The following is a 19,052-nucleotide window of genomic DNA, read 5'->3' as shown; positions in this document are numbered from 1 at the left end:
CTGGGGGGGGGGACAGGCGCAAATGGAACCCTTTATATAACGGAGTCAATCGGAAATCACAGGGTTAGGTTCCAAGCACCAAAAATTTTACCTATCACTTTGCATTGATTGTTTTACTTTATTAGCATTCTTCATAGTTGTAGTAATAGTTGATGGAGGCATATTCATAACCCTACACACACATTAGGGCGACTTTCACCAGATTCCATCCTCCAAATATTGCACTTAGGATTCAATGAACTTCTTTTACCAGACATGGCATTTCTTTATTCTATTAAATTAAAAACTTTATAACACGATTGGCAAAAACTGCACACGACTATTACCATTATTATTTAATTTATTAATAGCACAATTAATAAAAAATGCTAGCGTAATAAATTTCCAACACATGTAAATAGCGTAAACAACAACCAACTGAATGGTTCACCGCATGGACCTTTACTACCCACATCCACGAGTGGTTACTTTGAGGCCGGGAATCTTTCTCGTCTCTGATACGGATGTGCTAATTGCTGATTGCCTCAGATTGTTCTATATCATGTGAACAGTGGATAGCACAGTATGATGCCGATAAATTTTGTCTGATGATTTTAAACTTTCAATTTATAAAAAATTTGCAAAAAAAATAGAAAAAAATAAATAAATAAAAATAAAAATGGCGTTGTGGTTAGTGATCAGCGCAAATTGGACCTGCGCAAAATGAGGGCTACCTGTGTGTGTGTGTGTGTGTGTGTGTGTGTGTGTACACATATATATATACAGGGTGTCTCAAAAATATTGGTACAAACGCTTAGAGGAGGTAGGTAACATCTAAAGGAATGTGAATCTCAAAGGAACCCATAACCGGAAACGTCACCGTAAGTCAATACATGGTGCTGTTCATCAGTTTGCGAGAGGGAAAATTTCTGGTTTACTTATTCAAGCAGTAGTCGCTGCATGAAGAGCATCCATCGATATATAAATTGTGAGCTGGCAGACATGCACCTAGTGTATGGATTAGCAGAGGGCAATGGATGAGCCGCTGAACGAATTTATGGCGAATGCTTCCCAGACAGACATGAACGGAGCACCATTTGTTTGCGCGTGTGCATCAAAATTTGTGCGATTATGGGTCATTTAGAGGTAACAGGAGTAGTGCGGGCAGACCACTTTCGACGCGAACTCCCGCCATGGAAGAAAGTGTGTTGAATGCCGTCCAGAATAATCCTACTTCCAGTACACGTGCCATTGCCTCTGCCTTGGGAGTGTCTCGTTGCAGTGTACAGCATGTCTGGCATGACGATTCCTTACACCCCTTTCATCTCCAAAGGGTTCAGTTACTGCTCCCCCAAGATCATCCTGCACGTGTGGCTTTTGCACAGTGGTTTCTCTAAGAAAGTGTTCAAGACTTGAATTTTCCAACCTATGTTTTGTTCACGGATGAGGCTTATTTCACTCGGGAAGGCTTATTCGATCAGCACAATGCTCATGACAACCCACACGGTGTGCGCCCCCATGCGGCACAACATCGTTTCGCAATAAATGTGTGGGCAGGTATGATCGGTGACTGCTTAGTCGGCCCATACTACATCTTACCATCCCACATGAACTCCGCTAAATATCGGATCTTTCTTGAACAAGTTCTACCAGGGTTACTTGACGATGTTCCAGCAAATGTGAGACGCAACATTTGGTTTCAACATGACGGGGCACCTGCCCATTATGGAAGGTGTGTTTGTGACCATTTGAAAAGGCGTTTTGGGCGTCGATGGATTGGCCGTGGTGGACCCGTTGCCTGGCCCCCACACTCACCTGATTTATCGAGCCTTGATTTCTTTCTGTGGGGGGCCCTCAAATCTATCGTGTATGAATCGCCTGTGGAGACGGAAATGGATCTCGTGGCAAGACTCGTCTGCGCTGCTGCTACTGTCAAAGAAACTCCAGGTGTGTTCGACCGTGTCCGCCAATCCATGCTGCATCGGTGTCACACATGCATCGCGTCTCGTGGTGGAACCTTCGAGCATCTGTTGTAACATCATGAAATGCATCCATCTCGTACTCCATTGTTAATATTATGTCAAATAAATGTTTGCCACTAATTACTGTCTTTTGTCATTTCTGCTTCTTGTGCCTCTGCTACTACTTTCCCGTGACTTTTCCGGTTATCTGTTCCTATGCGATTCGCATTCTTTTAGATGTTACCTACCTTCCCTTAACGTTTGTACCAATATTTTTGAGACACTCTGTATATATATATATATATATATTTTTTAAAGCTTGTATTTTAATGCTTTTAACACTTTTATTTTATATCTGTTTATTTATTTATTTTAATAAAGTTTAACTTAAACTAGTTTGTCGGCTGTTACTAGAAATTATATAACAACACAAAGTAGAGATGAATATTCCATATCAGGAGGCGAGAAAACTGATAATGCCAATAAATAATAATAAGCCCACTTACATTAAGAAGGCTGCTGTAAAGCAGTCTGTTTGGACGCAAACTGATATGACAATCCCAGTAAAAGAATCTTTTGCTCCCATTGCTTGCTACTTATTGAGCAAATAAAAGCCAGTACAAAACAAGCAATCAGCTACTACTCCCATATTGATACCACTTACTGCTCCACCTCTAAATAAATAAAATGATATGGAGAAAAAAAAAAAAAACCTGACTTGTTGCCCACAAGAAATGAAAATATGGAGATAGAGGAGAAAGATACAAATGACGAAGCGGTCCTGGAACTTTTTGTGGATTAAGACCTGGACGCTGGATAATGTCCATACTTTACAAAAAAATGAAAAATCCGAGACTGTGAAAACAAAGCCCTCAGCTATTTGTAAGCCACTGGACAGATTCAGTAAATCTAAATAATGGCCTCATTCAAATTCTTACAACGGAATTGCCATGGATTCCGTAGAATAGTGATGACATCAAGGCCCTCCTGCGTAAGCATGAACCAAATTGCTTTTTCTTGCAGGAAACATTTAACTGTAAATGAGGACCCTTACTTGCGTAACTTTTTTTTTTTTTTTTTTTTTTTTATGAAAATCCCAAACACGAAAGGTATCAAAACCTATAGTACTTAGTACCATGCATGGGTTGAAGGAAAAGTATGGGGAGAGGGGGATGCCGGAAACTTTTCCCTAGAGACTAAACATGGGTTTCACCACTTCAGGCCTCCAATAAGCAAAGTGGTGGTATTTCACCGGTTGATGAAAGTCATCTACCACCTACAAACTGTTCAGTTATTCGCAAAGACAGAGCTGGGGATGGACCTACCCACGGAGTAGTTGCCATTCTTGTGGTTAACCGTATCCCTTTTCAAGCTGCACCACTCACTACCAACTTAGACGCAGTAGCAGTTCTCCTTAGAGTAGGGTTCCTCTTAACTGTCTGCTCCATTTGCCACCAGAAAATGACATCTCCCATGTCATGCAGACCTTGATGATCTCATTAAGCAATTGCTGCCCACTTTTTTATTACTATGGGATTTCAATGCACATAATACTCTGTGGGGTAGTGCTGACATCAGTGGAAGGGGTCAATCTATTGAGTGTCTGCTTGAAAACAATGACCTTGCACTTCTAAATGTGGGTTCTAACACCTTCTTCCACATGGCTGCTCGTACATATACTGCGATTGATCTTTTGAAATTCTCCCCTTCTCTTCTCCCTTTATGTACATGGGAGGTTGAAGACTACCTTTATGGTAGGGATTACTTCCCTGTCATATTCACCCTTTGTAAAGGGAGACCATGCCACCTGTCTAGGATACCACGGTGGAAGATCAGCAATGCTGACTGGAATGCCTTCAAACATCTGGCATCATTTAATATCACAGAAGTTAGCAAGGAGCTGATTAATGATACAGTGTAGTACATCACAAAAAGTATTGTCCAGGCAGCAGTAATAGTGATTCCAAGGACATTCACCTGGTTTCCACTATTTCCAAAACCATGGTGGAATGTCTAGTGCATAGCAGCAAGAAAGGCTCAAAACCAAGGTGTGGGGATATTTTCTTGTTATCCCACTACAGATAATCTAATAGCCTTCAAACGTGCATGTACCAAAGCACATTACCTTAGATGCAGAGTTGGAAAGAATCGTGGATCCGCTCTACATCTTCGGTCACCCAGACTATGTCCCCTAAGCTTGTCTGGGGTAAAGTCCCAAAAAACACATCATACACTACATTGATCCTGGAACATAATGGATGTGCTATTGCGAACACTCTAGGGGAGACATTTACTGAAGTGTCTGCTGAAACATCTAACCCCCCCCCCCCCTGAATTTCTGGCATTTCAAACAAAATGCTGAAAGGCAGCATTTGAAGCTGTCTGCAAACTGTGAGGCATATAATCAACCTTTCACACTGTTGGAACTGAAAGCGGCACTTTTTTAAAATTTATTTATTTATTGTACTAGGTGGTCCCAGCCAGCTTTCCTGGCATCCTTGCCACTAATCACAATACTGTACAGATATTTACAGACTTACATCACCAAATCCCCCTCCATTACAAGATATTGAAGTTCTGCACGAGTATAAGACACTGAAGAGCTGCAGTTCATATAAAAGGAACTTGGAGTCCCTGCTACGAAAAGTAGCTAGTGAGAAATTGCTGTCAGTGCATATAATTTCAATGTAATGTCCAGTCTGAGAAAGAAAGGTCTTTTTAATAAATGAAATATTACCCAGGAAGCTGAATTCCACATCATGGAAGTATTCTCATCAGTAAATTGTAGTCAGAAGATGAACACAGATCTATTGCAAATGTATCATCTTCATAAGCATTGAAATATATTTAGTTTGAGGCTGACGTTTCCAATTGACTCATCCAGTACACCGACTTAAAAGAGCAATCAGTGATGAAATGCACAACCCGAATCACCTATCCTTGTTGAGTACTGAGACTTGAAATACCACTGAGGGATGCACCCGTCCTCGAATACATTGCTTTAAAATACCACTCAGGGAAGCACCTGTCCTCGAATACTCCGCCTTGAAAGAGCACTGAGTGTTGATGGTCTAACTAGGGATGTTTGCCTGGCCTATTTGTACTAGTCCTCTTGAGTCATTAGTAATTACTAGCTGCTGACGAAGCTCATGCCTGCAGTATCAGGAACTGCATCACACAGCTGTCGTCTGCAGCACAAGGAACTGCCTTGCCGTAATCTAATGATCGACAAATGAAACAGCTCACCTCAGGACATCATGTTGTCGGAACTCGTGACACTTTGGAATTACAATTTCAGTATGATTTAGCCAGAGGATGAACTCATGCAGCAAGGATCATTGAAGAAAATGTTATAGGAACTTTCACAGCATGGTTGAAATTGTTTTCAATATGATGTTGCATGGTTTACATGGCTACCCATGGAATTTCGAAGATTGGAAACATCTATTTGAGATCCTTTTCTCAAACACGAGTACCTGTTTTGATATTATTATTATTAGCCATATAGTGCAAGGAAGCCTGAGGCTTATGCTGCACCAGCCAAAAAAAAAAAAAAAAAAAAAAAATACTGCATTACCCTGAGAGAGAGAGAGAAGTAGAAGGGAATCACCAAGAAAGCAAGAAAGAGAAGAATGATGATATACACCTCAGGATTCTGGGTTTGCCAAGCCCATACTCACCAGATGTGAGCCCATGAGGGTTTAATAAAAACAAGAATAATTGCATTGCACCAGGTGTCTGGAAATTGATCTTCAAGGAAGATTCTATTGTATAGGAAAAGCAAGTAGCCTATGGATTTTGGTGAAAGGTGTTTGATCATTTCATAACGGATGCCGTCTAGTCCAACAGCAATAGCCTTCTTAAAGGGCAAGAGCTGTTTTCAGCTTATGGGTGGTAAATAGCCTATTATATGGATAAACACCATTGGATATAAAATTCAAGTTCTCCTTTTCAGTTTGGTGTTTCAGGACAAGAAACTCTGAGGAGTAAAGATGATGCTGCTGAGATGTTACAAAATGTCTCCCCTAGAGTAGTGGCTATGGCAGTTGGGTCTGCAATAGTACAACCATTATATTCCAGAACTGATGAGGGGCATGCAGTGTATTTTCCTTTCATTTTCCATATTTTTTCCCAAACCACCTTAGAGCTGGTCACATAGGAAACAGAAGACATAAAATGGATCCAAGATTCCTTTTAACTCTTGAGAGGTAGACTATATACCTGCATTCCATGCAGGTCCTCCTCTACCTCCCAATGTAAGTGAAGAGAAGAGAGAAGGGAAACAGAAAGATCGGTGGTAGAAAACGTATGGTTAAGCACATGGAAAAAAAGTGTTTGTTCCATTATTTAGAAGTGAGAGGTCATTTTCAGGGAGCGCATTAGCTGAGGCATACGATGCAAGAAAGCAAGCTTATAGAGCAATAGCCAAAAATAAATAAATAAAATAGAAAAAAAAAAAAAAAACTTCCCATTTCACCCATCCAGTCACTCCAAATGTTTGTCTACTTCAGCCCGAAATCCATTCAAGCCATCAACCTCCACAGCAACAGATGGGAGTCTGCTCCAGCAATCCGCTACCCGCTGGCTAAAAGCAAATATATTCTTGGATATGGAAGAAGCATATGATATGGCTTGGAAATTTGGAATTTAAAAGATATCTATAATCTTGGTCTTAAGGGTAATAGCTCTCTTTATTAAAATTTTTTTGTTAAACTGCATATTCCAAGTCCTTGTGGGGGTCCATTCCTTCTGCCAAAGGAAAGACATTCCCCAAGGGTCAGTTCTGAGTGTTATGTTTTTTGCTATCAAAGTTAATTCTATTACTGAAGAACTTCCTCCAACTGTAAACAGTACGGTTTTCATTGATGACTTTAGCATTTTCTCACAACAGCAATTGCAGAGCACCATTGACCACATCAACTCTTGGGCAATGAGTATTGGTTTCAGGTTCTCGTCTCAGAAGACCATTTCCGTACACTTTTGTGCACGTTGCACTGTAACATTTAACAATCTTATTAACTGCTGTTCTCTGCATAGCATGGAGCAAGTTTAGGAATGTCAAAATATTCCCACTACAAATTTGTGCTGTAAAAATGTGCTGTAGCGTGCTATTTGCCGACTTCATTATAAAGGAGCTTTGTTTGCAGAGGATTTGTTAACCAAAGTATTACTGTAATTTTAATTGTGATCATAAGAAAGAGTTTCAGCAGATTTGTTGAACCCACTTTGGCTGATATTGGTGAGGATGTTGTTGTTGTTATTTGGTTTTTAGGAGTATTAGCAACTAAGGCCATATTGCTCTGGGGATATGCGGTGGGCATTCCCTGACCTTTCTGCATCCTCCGTATTTGATGGTCACAGGCTTGAACTCCGTTCTAATCAAGAAGCATGTGCTACACACTGCTGCTCCTGCCCACCTGGCTATGGAGGCACCTTGGTGAGGATGATTTATAACTATAAAGTCAAATGGCAGTAAAGAAATGAGTGCACGAATGATACTTTTCCTTTAGCTTTTGTTGTGTTGTATGTAATTTTTATGTCTGCATAAGCATATTTAGATTTTTAAAATATTTTTTTTATTTGGCTGCATCCATTTGATTATGGTTTTATATATTTTAGCGTTAGCAGAATTTGGTAGTGTTAAAACTGTTTCAGAAATAATTATGACTCCATTTTGATTAATTGATTACCTCTAATAAATTAAATGAATATTTAAATGAATTTGCATATTCTTTTTGCAGGGAGACATCTACATCCAGAAAGGCAGTCTTTGAAACTTGAACCAAGTATGTTTATTTTGCTAATAATTCTATATTGAGGTTAAAGAAAATTGTGTGCAGAGAATGCAGACTCATGAAAGGATGTTTGTGATTTTTGAGGAGGGGAGGCAGGGAATTCCTAGGTGGAAAGCAAATTTGTGTAACAAGTTTGCTTCTCTCACATAGCAACTATAACCCTATAACTAACTCTAACTAACTGAGACAATGCTGAGTTAGTAGGTCAAATTACATTTTTTATCATAAAAAGCATTTTTCAGGAAGTTGACACAATAGCACCTTGGTCTCTTGTGTGCCCTGCTTAATCTCCTTTATAAGATTAAAATTTCATAAAGGAGCTGATGTTTTGAAATGTCATTGGTATTAATTCTTGTAGCCATTATTAATGAAAAAATTTTCTAGAGAATTTCCCAAGAATTTGATCCAGTCAGCATGTGGAAATTAGAACATAATCTGAATTAGGTCTGCACTGTTGACTGGTGGAATGGTTCTAGTTTTTTGAGCTCTGGCAAAGCAGATAAATTTTTTATTTTTTATTGCACTGACTGGAGAAATGGTTAGATTCTCTTTTCAGACTTTGGTAAAGCAGATGGGTTTCTGCTTTTTTTTTTTTTGTAATTGTTTCTTTTTTAAGTTCTGTTAAAGTATTGTGCTGATTATATGGTTCAAAAGTTATACTTATTATACACACAGTATGGAATTTGCCTTATGTCATAAGTAATCCTAAATTGAAAGAGGCCTCTGTTCTCAGGATTCATTATAGGAATATAGCATTAGGAATAGAAAAGGCACATGATGCAAGAAAGCAAGCTTATATAGCATCAGCCAAAAAAAAAAAAAAAAAAAAAACATACACCTTTCTTATTTCATCCATCTCGCTCCAAATATTTAACTAGTTCTGCCTTGAATCTATTTAAGCTAACAACTTCTACAATGAAGATGGAAGTTTGTTCCAGCAATCAGTCACCCGCTGGCTAAAGGAAAACTTCCGCACATCTATCCTACAACTGTCTTTCCTCAATTTGAATTTATGCCCTCTCAGGCAATTATTCTGAGCAAGAGGAAGAATCCCACCAGCATTGAGCATGCTCAAACCATTCAAGGCTTTATTCACCTTAATCAGATCACCTCACAGGTTGCCTAGTCTCCAGACATTGTAATTTGCAAAACTTAAGCCTTTCTTCGTAAGAGCAACCCTTTGTTCCATTCACTAATCTTGTTGCCTTTCTCTGTACTCGTTCCAGCAGCTCTACATCCTTCTTAAAATGAGGCCTCCAGACCTGTATACAGTACTTAAGGTGTGGCCTGACCATTGCCTTATACAAGGGGATAACCACCTCCTTATCCCTGCTAGAAAAATTCCTTTATATCATTAACAAGACACCATGAGCTACTCTTGCAGACCATCTGCACTACTCAGAAAACTTCATATCTGCCTGCACAATTACTGCCAGGTCCTTTTCATTCTCTACCACTGTCAGTGTAGTACCACAGAGTTGATACGTTACTCTGGGGTTACTGCTTCCCATATGTAGTACTTTACATTTGTCAATGTTAAACTTCATTTGCCACCTCTCAGCCCATCTGCTCAACTTTTCTAGATCCTCATGCAGCAGCATATGGTCATTAGTGTCATTAACAACCCTGCCAACCTTCATATCATCTGCAAATTTGGACATTAAGCCTGATATACCATCATCAATATCATTTATAAATACAGAAAACAACAATGGACCCAGCACTGAACCCTAAGGGACTCCATTAATAACATTAGTCCACGAAGAGCAGTGTCCATTGATTACCACTCTCTGTCTTCTCCCACTCAACCATCCCTTTATCCATACATAGCACCAATTTGCCTCCAATTCCACACTGCTCCAATTTGTGCAGCAAGCTTCCATGTGCAACGGTATCAAAGGCCTTTCTAAGATCCAAATATATAATATCAAATTATTCTTTGCATCCAGTTTCTTTGTGACTACATCATAGTATCCAATCAAATTGGTCAGACAAGACTTCCCCTTAACAAACCCATGCTATGTCCGAGCTACAACTGAAGTCTTGTCTAGATGATCCTGCAATGCTTCTTTAACCAGTGCCTCCATTAATTTCCCTGGAACAGAAGTTAAACTAACAGGTCTGTAATTACCTGTCTTCCTTTGATCCTCCTTTGTGGATTGGGGTCACATTTACACATCTCCAGTCCATGTGTACCTCCCCTGAGTCCAAGAAAGCTCTCATAATTATGGCTAAGGGTTTGCTTACTTCCTTTGCCTCCTTTAATATAACTGGATAGATTCCATCCACCCCAGGTGCCTTTCTTATGTTTATCTTTAACAATTTCTCCTCCACTTTACTCTGAGTTATTAGAAGATTATCTAGCTTACTGCCAGAGTTGAATACACCTCTGGCATTCCCCTCCCTGAATAACTCCTCATGTGTGAATGTAGAAGCAAAATATTCATTTAGTTTGTTAGCTACCTGAGCAGGATCATCAACAGTTGAACCATCAATATCAAGTGGACCAATCTGATTCATCCCCTTCCTTCTAGAGTTTACATAAGTAAAGAACTCTTTGATGTTTTTCTTTGCATCCTTTGCCAAAGATTTCTCGTAATCTGCCTTCGCCTGCCTAACCTCCTTTGTGACTTGGTTACAGACCAGCTTATATCTATCATAGGCTTCTGTGCCACCTGTTATTTTATATGTATCCCATGCATTTTTCTTCTCTGTCACATGTGTAATTAGTTCATCTGACATCCATTTAGGCCTAAATCTTGAACAATATTTCTTAGTTGGTATGAATAGCCTAGTAGCTTCCAAGATTAATTCTTTGAATGCTTCCCATTTTGAATTTGCTGTTGGTAACATCATTAGTTGGTCCCACCGAATAGAATTTAAATACTGTCTCAGACCACTGTAGTCACCTTTATGTAAGCAAAAACCCTACCCTTTACCCTTGATGGTAGTTACCTCTTTGAGTAAATCACACTTCAGCACAATGTGATCACTGCCACCTAGTGGTTCCTTTATCTGCAGATTCTTAATGCATGAAGAATCACTACTGAAAATCAGATCAAGATTATTACTCCCTCTAATTGCCTCCCAAACATGCTGCTGTAGAAAACAATCATCCAATGAATCCACAAAAGCTTTGCTCTTGTGTGAGTGAGCAACCTACAAATTACAGTCAATCTTTGGGAAATTAAAATCCCCATTATAAGACTGGTACACTCTATTTCTCTGCACAATTTCTCATTATACTCATCAGATTCATTAGGCTTATAACACACACCTACTCTCATTTTTCCTTTCCCAGTGCTTATATCACACCAAACAGACTCAACATTGCATTGTCCATCAACATCAATTTGATGCACTTCCTTAGATTTTGTGTTTCTTAACTAACAGCATAACCTCTCCTCCCTTCCTGCCCTGTCTATCCTTCCTGTACACATTGTACTGCCCAAATTCCAATTCTGCACTGCTTATGTCTGTGTGACACCATGTCTCTTATATCCCAACAATATCTGCCTTTGATGTCTTGACTAGCACTTCAAGTTCATTGAATTTATTAACTCTACTCCTAGCATTGGTGCACCTGTTTCTACTCTTAGTTACCCTAACACAGCCCATGTATATACTTGTTCCACTATGATTCCCAGCAATCCTGGAAATCCCCATTGCCTTGCTTTCCAGGCTGCTGCTCAATTGCATTTTAATAGAAGCAGTGCAAGAATCCCTTTCACCTCTGCTAGTGGCTACTGTTAATCTATTAGTCCGTGTATCCCCCCAATCTAGCAATTTTCCCACCCACCTAAGTCTGCCTCGATAGCATCAGCAAATGTTCTTGCACCCTTTCTATTTAAATGTATCCCATCCCTGTAAAAACAGTCTCTCCTCTTAACAAGCATAGACCAGCCTGAGAAAAATTCTACCCCTTGAGCCTTGCACAGTCTCTCCATTGCCGAATTGATTGACAAGGCTCTCATCATATACTCCCTCCTATCGTGTCTGGGCAGAATTGCAGACACTTTCAAATTCAACCCTAACTCATTGCTTTTTTTCAGCATTGACTTGTACTTGTTAAGTAATTCCGATTATGATATTAAGAGTACTCTCCTAATATTAAGATTATATTAACTCTTAATATTAAGATTATATTAACTCTTAATATTAAGATTATATTAAGATCTATAAGATTATATAATTATATTAAGATCTATAAGATTATATAATTATATTAAGATCTCCTACTCTTAATATAATGATGTTAAGAGTAGTCTCCTACTCTTAATATCATTAGTGTCAACGTGTACAACAGTACCACCCTTTGTGCCCTTAAACGATGATATCTTCTCTACAATGTCATCAACCTTTGACCCTGGCTGACATACCCTGGTCCTATTTCATTTCATGTATGGCATCTTCCGTAGAATTAAATTTTTTGAAGCCATATTGACATGGCAGGCTCATATTCCCTAGTTATAATAATTCTGTTAGATGCAAATGAAGTAAACTCTCAAAAAGCTTACCTAAATTAGGTAATAAAGAAATTGGCTTATAGATTCTCAGATTAGTAAAACTCTGACCCGGCTTCCGTAGGAATTTTATTAGTGCATTTTTCCAGAATACTGGAAACACCCTCCAACAGACATTTGGTATATAAATTTAATAACACAGTCAGATACAACTGTATCATATTAAGCATGACATTGTTCTCCACCAAATCAAGGCCAGGGCTTTTACTTATATTAAGTCTAGTGGCTACTAATTTTAATTCATCCAAATGAAACAATGAACAATTCTCTGGAGAGTGGTAATTTTTATTCAAATGCCTAATAATCCTTTGATCTTCATCATCACTAACTAATATATCATCTGAAAATAAATGTTCAGTTATTACTCGAACAGTTTCTTTCCAACTTAATGTTTCACTCTCCCCATTTGTTACTGAGTTCATTATATCCTGAATAATTATTTTATTCATGGATAATTTGTAAAGTAATTCCCATGGCTCACTGTTACCAACGGAACTAACTAAATTTCTCCAAGCCTGCAGTTTATGTTTATAAATTAGTTTAGTATACCTCTTACCTTTTGCATCTATATATCTTCTTGTAATAATTCACTTCATCAGTATCCCTATCTTTATTCCTCTGAAACTGTTTCCTGGCTACAAAAACCTCCTTCTCTTTAAAGTCAACTCACGAGACCACCAAGGAGCAACTCAGCCTTTCTTTTCTTTTCTTAGTTGACTTTACCAAAGTCTATAAAGCACATTTTGAATAAAAAAAAAAGAATACTCTTCTGTAGTTGATTTATTTAATTCTACTAGTTGAAATGCACCAAAATCTAAAGCTAAAGAACTATTAAATCTATTCCAATTTATACTTTTATATTGAAATCTGGACTGTTCAGTTTTTGTGGTTTGTATGTTACAAAATCTGTCACCTACATCTACATGAAAAAGAATTTCTCTATGGTCACTATTTGTGATACTAGTGACACCAATGACAAATCCTATGCAACATTCCTGGTGAAGCAAGTGTGACATCAATGTTAGATGAACCATGGATATTATCAAATGTACAAGGCTGGCCTGTTATATTTAAAACATTTAAATTTTTAGCTAACAGAAAATCTAACTTCATACCTCTGGAGTTCATGGCAATGATAATATTACCATTGCCAAGTCTTTTCAGTACTGTCTAAATAATTTAATACACTCTCAATATCAACAGATGGCACACAGTATACTGAAATTATATAAAAGGCAATTTGTGAACTCTCAATATGCATACAAACAATATCCTGAGTACACAGACCTATTATGGCTGTCACATTAATCCTATTATTCAGAACAGCAATTGCTGCTCTAGGCCTAACCTCATTTACCAATTTTGTGTTCATTGGGAGACCTACCACTTTAAATAGTTGCCTAGTTTGTACTACATATGGTTCTTGTATGCTAATAATATCACAACAGTTCTTGCTAACAAATACTCGTAGCTCATCCATTACATTTGTGCCTTCTGTTGCATTAATTTCAAAAATCTTAAATCTTCATTATCACGTATATCCCAAAAATTAAATATTGTTCTATCATTAACCTTTGAATGATTTGTACAATTTCTTAAAATACCGATTTAGATTGACTCAAGTTAATAGCGTAGCTTAATTTTTACGGTACTCACCTTTTGTATAATCTGCAATTGATGCTTGAGATAGGATGGATACTAATTTGAATTTAAAATTGGGATTAATATGGATAAATTTAATTTTGAAACTGAGTTAAAATATGCCCAAGAAAATAGAAGTGCACATCTTCGTCCTTGGTTGTCATAGAATTTAAGGTTAAAAATGATTGAAACTATATCTGTAAATCGAGGAGGCCAATAGCCGTAACGAATTGGCTTTCATAGTTAAAGTCTTCAGTTGGCGATAGTGAGAAGGAAGTTAAATGCGCGTATTTCAGGTGCAATCTCAGGTGCATGAGATTCCAAACCGGAGTGAGGTTTTTTAGCATGCATTGCAAACTGCAATGCATGCTACATTGGTAGCACCACCTCTAAATACCGCTCCACAACAACATCCAATACACGAGCATATTATCATTACAATAGCTTTAGAACAGGACAATCAAACACAGAACTCACACTACATGTACAATCCCACAATCACACTCCTTTAGTTGATTCAGCCATCCCCATCATTAAATTGAAATCTAGTTTTAAAATTTTTCAGTACGAAGCCCTCATCATAGAATGGTTTCGCCACCATTCTAATTTTAACGTAATAAATGCCAAATTACCCTATAACCTCTCTCCGGTTTTGATTCTCATGCACCTGAGATTCCTGCGTGTATCAAAGAGCATCACGGGAACATAGAGTCCTTTAAATACGCGCGTTTCACTTCCTTCTCACTATCACCAACTGAAGACGTTAACTACAAAAGCCAATTCGTTACGGCTGTTGGCCTCCTCGATTTACAGATATAGTTTCAATCATTTTTAACCTTAAATTCTATGACAACCAAGGACGAAGATGTGCATTTCTATTTCCTTGGGCATATTTTAACTCAGTTTCAAAATTAAATTTATCCATATTAATCCCAATTTTAAATTCAAATTAGTATCCATCCTATCTCAAGCATCAATTGCAGATTATACAAAAGGTGAGTACCGTAAAAATTAAGCTACGCTATTAACTTGAGTCTATCATTAACCATAATTAATTCTAGAGCTGGCTAACTCAAGTGTTCTCTTATACTCTGGACAACTCTTGTCCCTAACAGAATGTTGAAAATCTCTCCCCCTTCGCTTACAATTGATACAATATGGTTGTTGGTCCTTGTGTCTACAGTCGGCATAAACATGCCCACCCTCAGCACAGTGACCGCAACACACTACTTTATGACTACAATACTGGGCAGAGTGGCCATATCCCAGACACTTAAAACACTTAGTAACTACGGTAAATCTCCTGAGCCTGTGACTAGAAAAACCTAAGTATACTCTATCTTTTTTCTTATAAACTTTTTAATAGCCTAGGGGCTAACCCTACAACCCAGTTAGTCACCTTAACCTTATTACCTGTATCAAGCCTAAACACTGTACTTTATGACTTCCTTTATGACCATCCTTAACATCCTGCAATTCAAACCCTAAAACACCAAAATTCTTTGCATACAAATCCTCAATTATTTCATCCTTATACATGTCTTTAGGGACATCAGAAATTAAAATTGATGGGTTATTAATCTTGGGTTTATCATATTTAATACCTTTATTAGATAACAAATCTGATCCTATAATTTTGTTCATATCATCAGTACAGGCACTCCCCGGCTTATGTAATACTCGACTTATGGAAATTTGACTTTATGTAAGTTTTTGCTGGCTGGTGCAAACTTAAAAAAATCGTGGAAACATATTTTGCATTCTGTAGGAATAAATGGAGAGATCCTGAAAATATCGTAATGTGAACCCAATAACACATTGGGTTTTTTTTTTTTTTTTTTTTTTGGTAATTTGTTCCAAGATCTCGGAAGTTGAAATTTTTGCTATAAAACTAAGCTTTTTATCTCTCTAAAAGGTCATTTTTATAATGGAAATTGTGCTACACTTTCATCGTTATCATATGTTCCGTTATAAGAAACAATTTTGAATGCCTTTGTGATATTTTTCTAAAACACATTTCTGGAGGTCACAACCATAAACAATAAAAAACAATTTGCACTTTCCAATTTATTGCACTTTTCTGTTAGTGCAGTCTATTATAAACGGGTAGCAAACTCGATCTTATTTCATATGCGATAATACTGATAACTGGTATTTTGTAGGTTTTTACATTACAGTATTATGGTGAAATGAGTTTCCCTTCACTGAAATCTTCAATCATATAAAAAATGTAAATAAATTTTCGAATTTCTCTTCATTCCTATGTACTTATTATGATAGTGAAGGGAAAGGGACAAACAGAAAGTGCAAGTGCTGGTAATGCTAGGAAATGAAAAAAAAATTTGATTTAGAAATGAAGATGATTAATTAATAAGGACAAAGTTTGTTATCTATTGCACCGAATTAGGTCTCGCTGCTTCAACAGTGAATACTATTTTAAGGGACAGTGCATGTATAAAAGAACATGTGAAAGGATTATTGCTTTTAAGATCAACAGTGATCACAAAACAGCATTCAGGTGCTATATCGAAGATGAAAAAGCTATTAATAATATGGGTGGAAAATCAGATTCAGAAGCAAGATATTTCCTATCAATTCAGTGGCTTCTGAATTGAGGGGAAGTGCCATTCAAGCAAAAGCAAGAAGTGTTTATGAAGATATTAAGGATAAGTACGGCGAACTCCAAGCCAAGTTCGTGGCAAGCAATGGGTGTTTTAATAGGTTCAAGCATCGCTCTGGTTTCCAAAACATAAGTATGCGGTGAAGTTGCCAGTGCTGATTCTGCAGCTGCAGAGAAATTTTGTGATATGTGTTGGAAATAATCCCTTCTAAATCTCCACAGCCCTCAACTTCCGCAGCAGTGTGCTTATCAGCTGGAGAGTTAATTCTGGCAACGATGCTCGAAAGGTAAAACTTGCTTACGTTTATGTCTGTCTCCTCTCTTTGTAATTTTATAATTTTGAAATTTTGTGCACTTTTATAATTTTTCCTGTGCATGAGATAAAAAAAATTGAATAAATAATTCTATTTACATGTTTGTCGAACATTTCTTTTTTTGCTTCAATCAAATTCAGCGTGCATAGCTGCAAGTGCTGCATAAGCATTTAGGGAAATTCTGACCTATGTAAAATTTGAGTTACATAGAGTTTTGCAGAACGCAACCCTTACATAAGTCAGGGAGTGGCTGTATTGTGTGTTTCCACAAGCACACCTTTATTTCTAACAGTTCTTAAGTTCCTAATCTTAATCCCCTTAAAGTCTTGTTTAAATGTATTTATTACAGTGTCCCAAACATCTTGATGCAAACTGCAATTCTTCTACCACCTTCAATATAATAGTATTTACCTGTCTTTGCTTAATATTAATCCCCCGCCCCCTCCTTATGTGCATTGGCTACTTTACCTGTATCAAATTGACTCTCAGTTTTACTCAAAATTTCGCTTCCCCTTCTAACTTTATCAGCATAGCTGACTGGTTGACCTATCGGCATAGTTGGGGTTTACCCCTAACCAATTCATCAAATAGTGCTGTTCTTAATCGTAAGTTCTTCAGTTCTAGCCTTCAATCTCTCGTTTTCAATTAATAACACAGTTGTTATGACATCAATGTCCATACACTTATCGAGTACGAAATTGGAAACAAGACTTTGTCACCTTGTTGGCCTCACTAGTAGTGTAGTCAACAATTTGTTTTTTTAATTTATTCCAAAGCTCGTAAACAGTCAGAACATCATATCTATATCTCTGCTCGTATGCTAGCCACAATAATATCACTTTCTCTCACATTAGTTGAAATACTTCTAGACAAATCTCCATAAAAACTGTCAATATCTGCTCTAATATCTTCAATTGCATGCAAATCAGGAAATGCCTCAAACGTTGCCTCAGAAAAAAATTGCAAATCTTGCACTATATCCTCCTGAAATTGAACTCTTTGTACAGTAGTAGATTTACCCTGAACTATTGCACTTGTCACTGATTCTTGAGAGACTCCTGACTGGCCACTCCCTCACTTTGCACTCTAACATACTGTTGAATACCTGTAGACTTATCGACTAGCTTTGACAGTTTTCCCTTCAAATACTTCCCCCTCAATTACTTTCTTTGCGGGATCTGAATGGAGTCTTGGACTTCTTGGAGGAATGGGTGGGAAAGAAGAAGGTCCCCCCCCCCAACAGCTCTTGCAGACTTCCTAGTCTGTTTTGCCTCCATCCCAATTTATCAATGAGAATAGAAACAATTGACCAAGAATACTGCTTCTAACAAAAACATATCCTTTAGGTTTTCTCCTTCTTGGATATCTATATATATGTTCAATTAACACTGGGATACTACAGTCACTCCCCACTATTTGTATCCAATCTAATAATCATTGATCCAGTGTAATAATTGTTGATCTGTAATGAAAGATTTACCAACATACAATAACAGAAAAATCTCACCTTATGTATTTCTCGAATGTATTCTTTGAATTTATTCCCAACTCTTATCACTAGATCGTTTCCACAACCAAAATGGCTTCCTGTTACTACACTTGGTAGTAATGATATCAGTTAAAAACACCAAAATCACTTTTTATGAATATTAGTAGCAGTCAAACTCAATAATTAATTAGTTAACACCCTTTTAAAATATCCGCAAATAATAGCGATAAACTAAATCCAATTATCCAAATATTACAGCGATAATGCACAGAGCCAACACCTAAAAGTTCTACCACACTGTGTTGTTGGCCCCTAGTGCCAAGCGATAGTGACAATCAATTTTTCTCTGTGGCTCATAAAGTGATCTTTGTAAGTGATATAGTTCTATTTTTGCTGTGCGATTTTCTTCTGTTTTGTTCACTTAAAGTGATTCTTTGCTTAAAAAGTCTTACGTAAGAACCTAGAAAGGGAATTTTTAGTATTTTTTTAGTATTTATATTAAATACTAACTTACTCTACTAACCTTAATAACCGCTTGGTCACTGGTGGCACCGCTCCTGCCTCCACGTGGCGGGGCCGGTAATCTGGGAGAAGAAAGTCCTTCTCCCAGGGCTAAAAGGAGTAAACATGGACACTAATGACTTCCCACGATTAAAGCCAAAGAGCTCTCAACATGACAACCACGAAACTGATCATGACCTCATTGTTGAAAAGACTAAAAAAGGATGCA

The 19,052-nt window shown here is 37.6% G+C and overlaps 1 protein-coding gene across 1 annotated transcript in view; it reads left to right on the top strand.

Annotated features, from left to right (window-relative positions):
- The window catches only part of Sc2 (trans-2,3-enoyl-CoA reductase Sc2), a 183,872-nt gene that overhangs the window by 49,588 nt on the left and 115,232 nt on the right, over window positions 1-19,052 (top strand). Inside the window, exon 4 of the mRNA XM_090384691.1 lies at window positions 7,682-7,726. Coding sequence (XP_090240817.1) covers window positions 7,682-7,726 — 45 coding nt within the window. The remainder of the gene's footprint in view (window positions 1-7,681; window positions 7,727-19,052) is intronic.

The sequence above is a fragment of the Mastigoproctus giganteus genome, chromosome 11, assembly GCF_048544385.1.
Source record: "Mastigoproctus giganteus isolate SK-2022 chromosome 11, ASM4854438v1, whole genome shotgun sequence".
NCBI classification, from domain to species: domain Eukaryota; kingdom Metazoa; phylum Arthropoda; class Arachnida; order Uropygi; family Thelyphonidae; genus Mastigoproctus; species Mastigoproctus giganteus.
The sequence above is the reverse complement of the archived record's forward strand: the minus strand, read 5'-3'. Positions and strand labels throughout refer to the sequence as shown.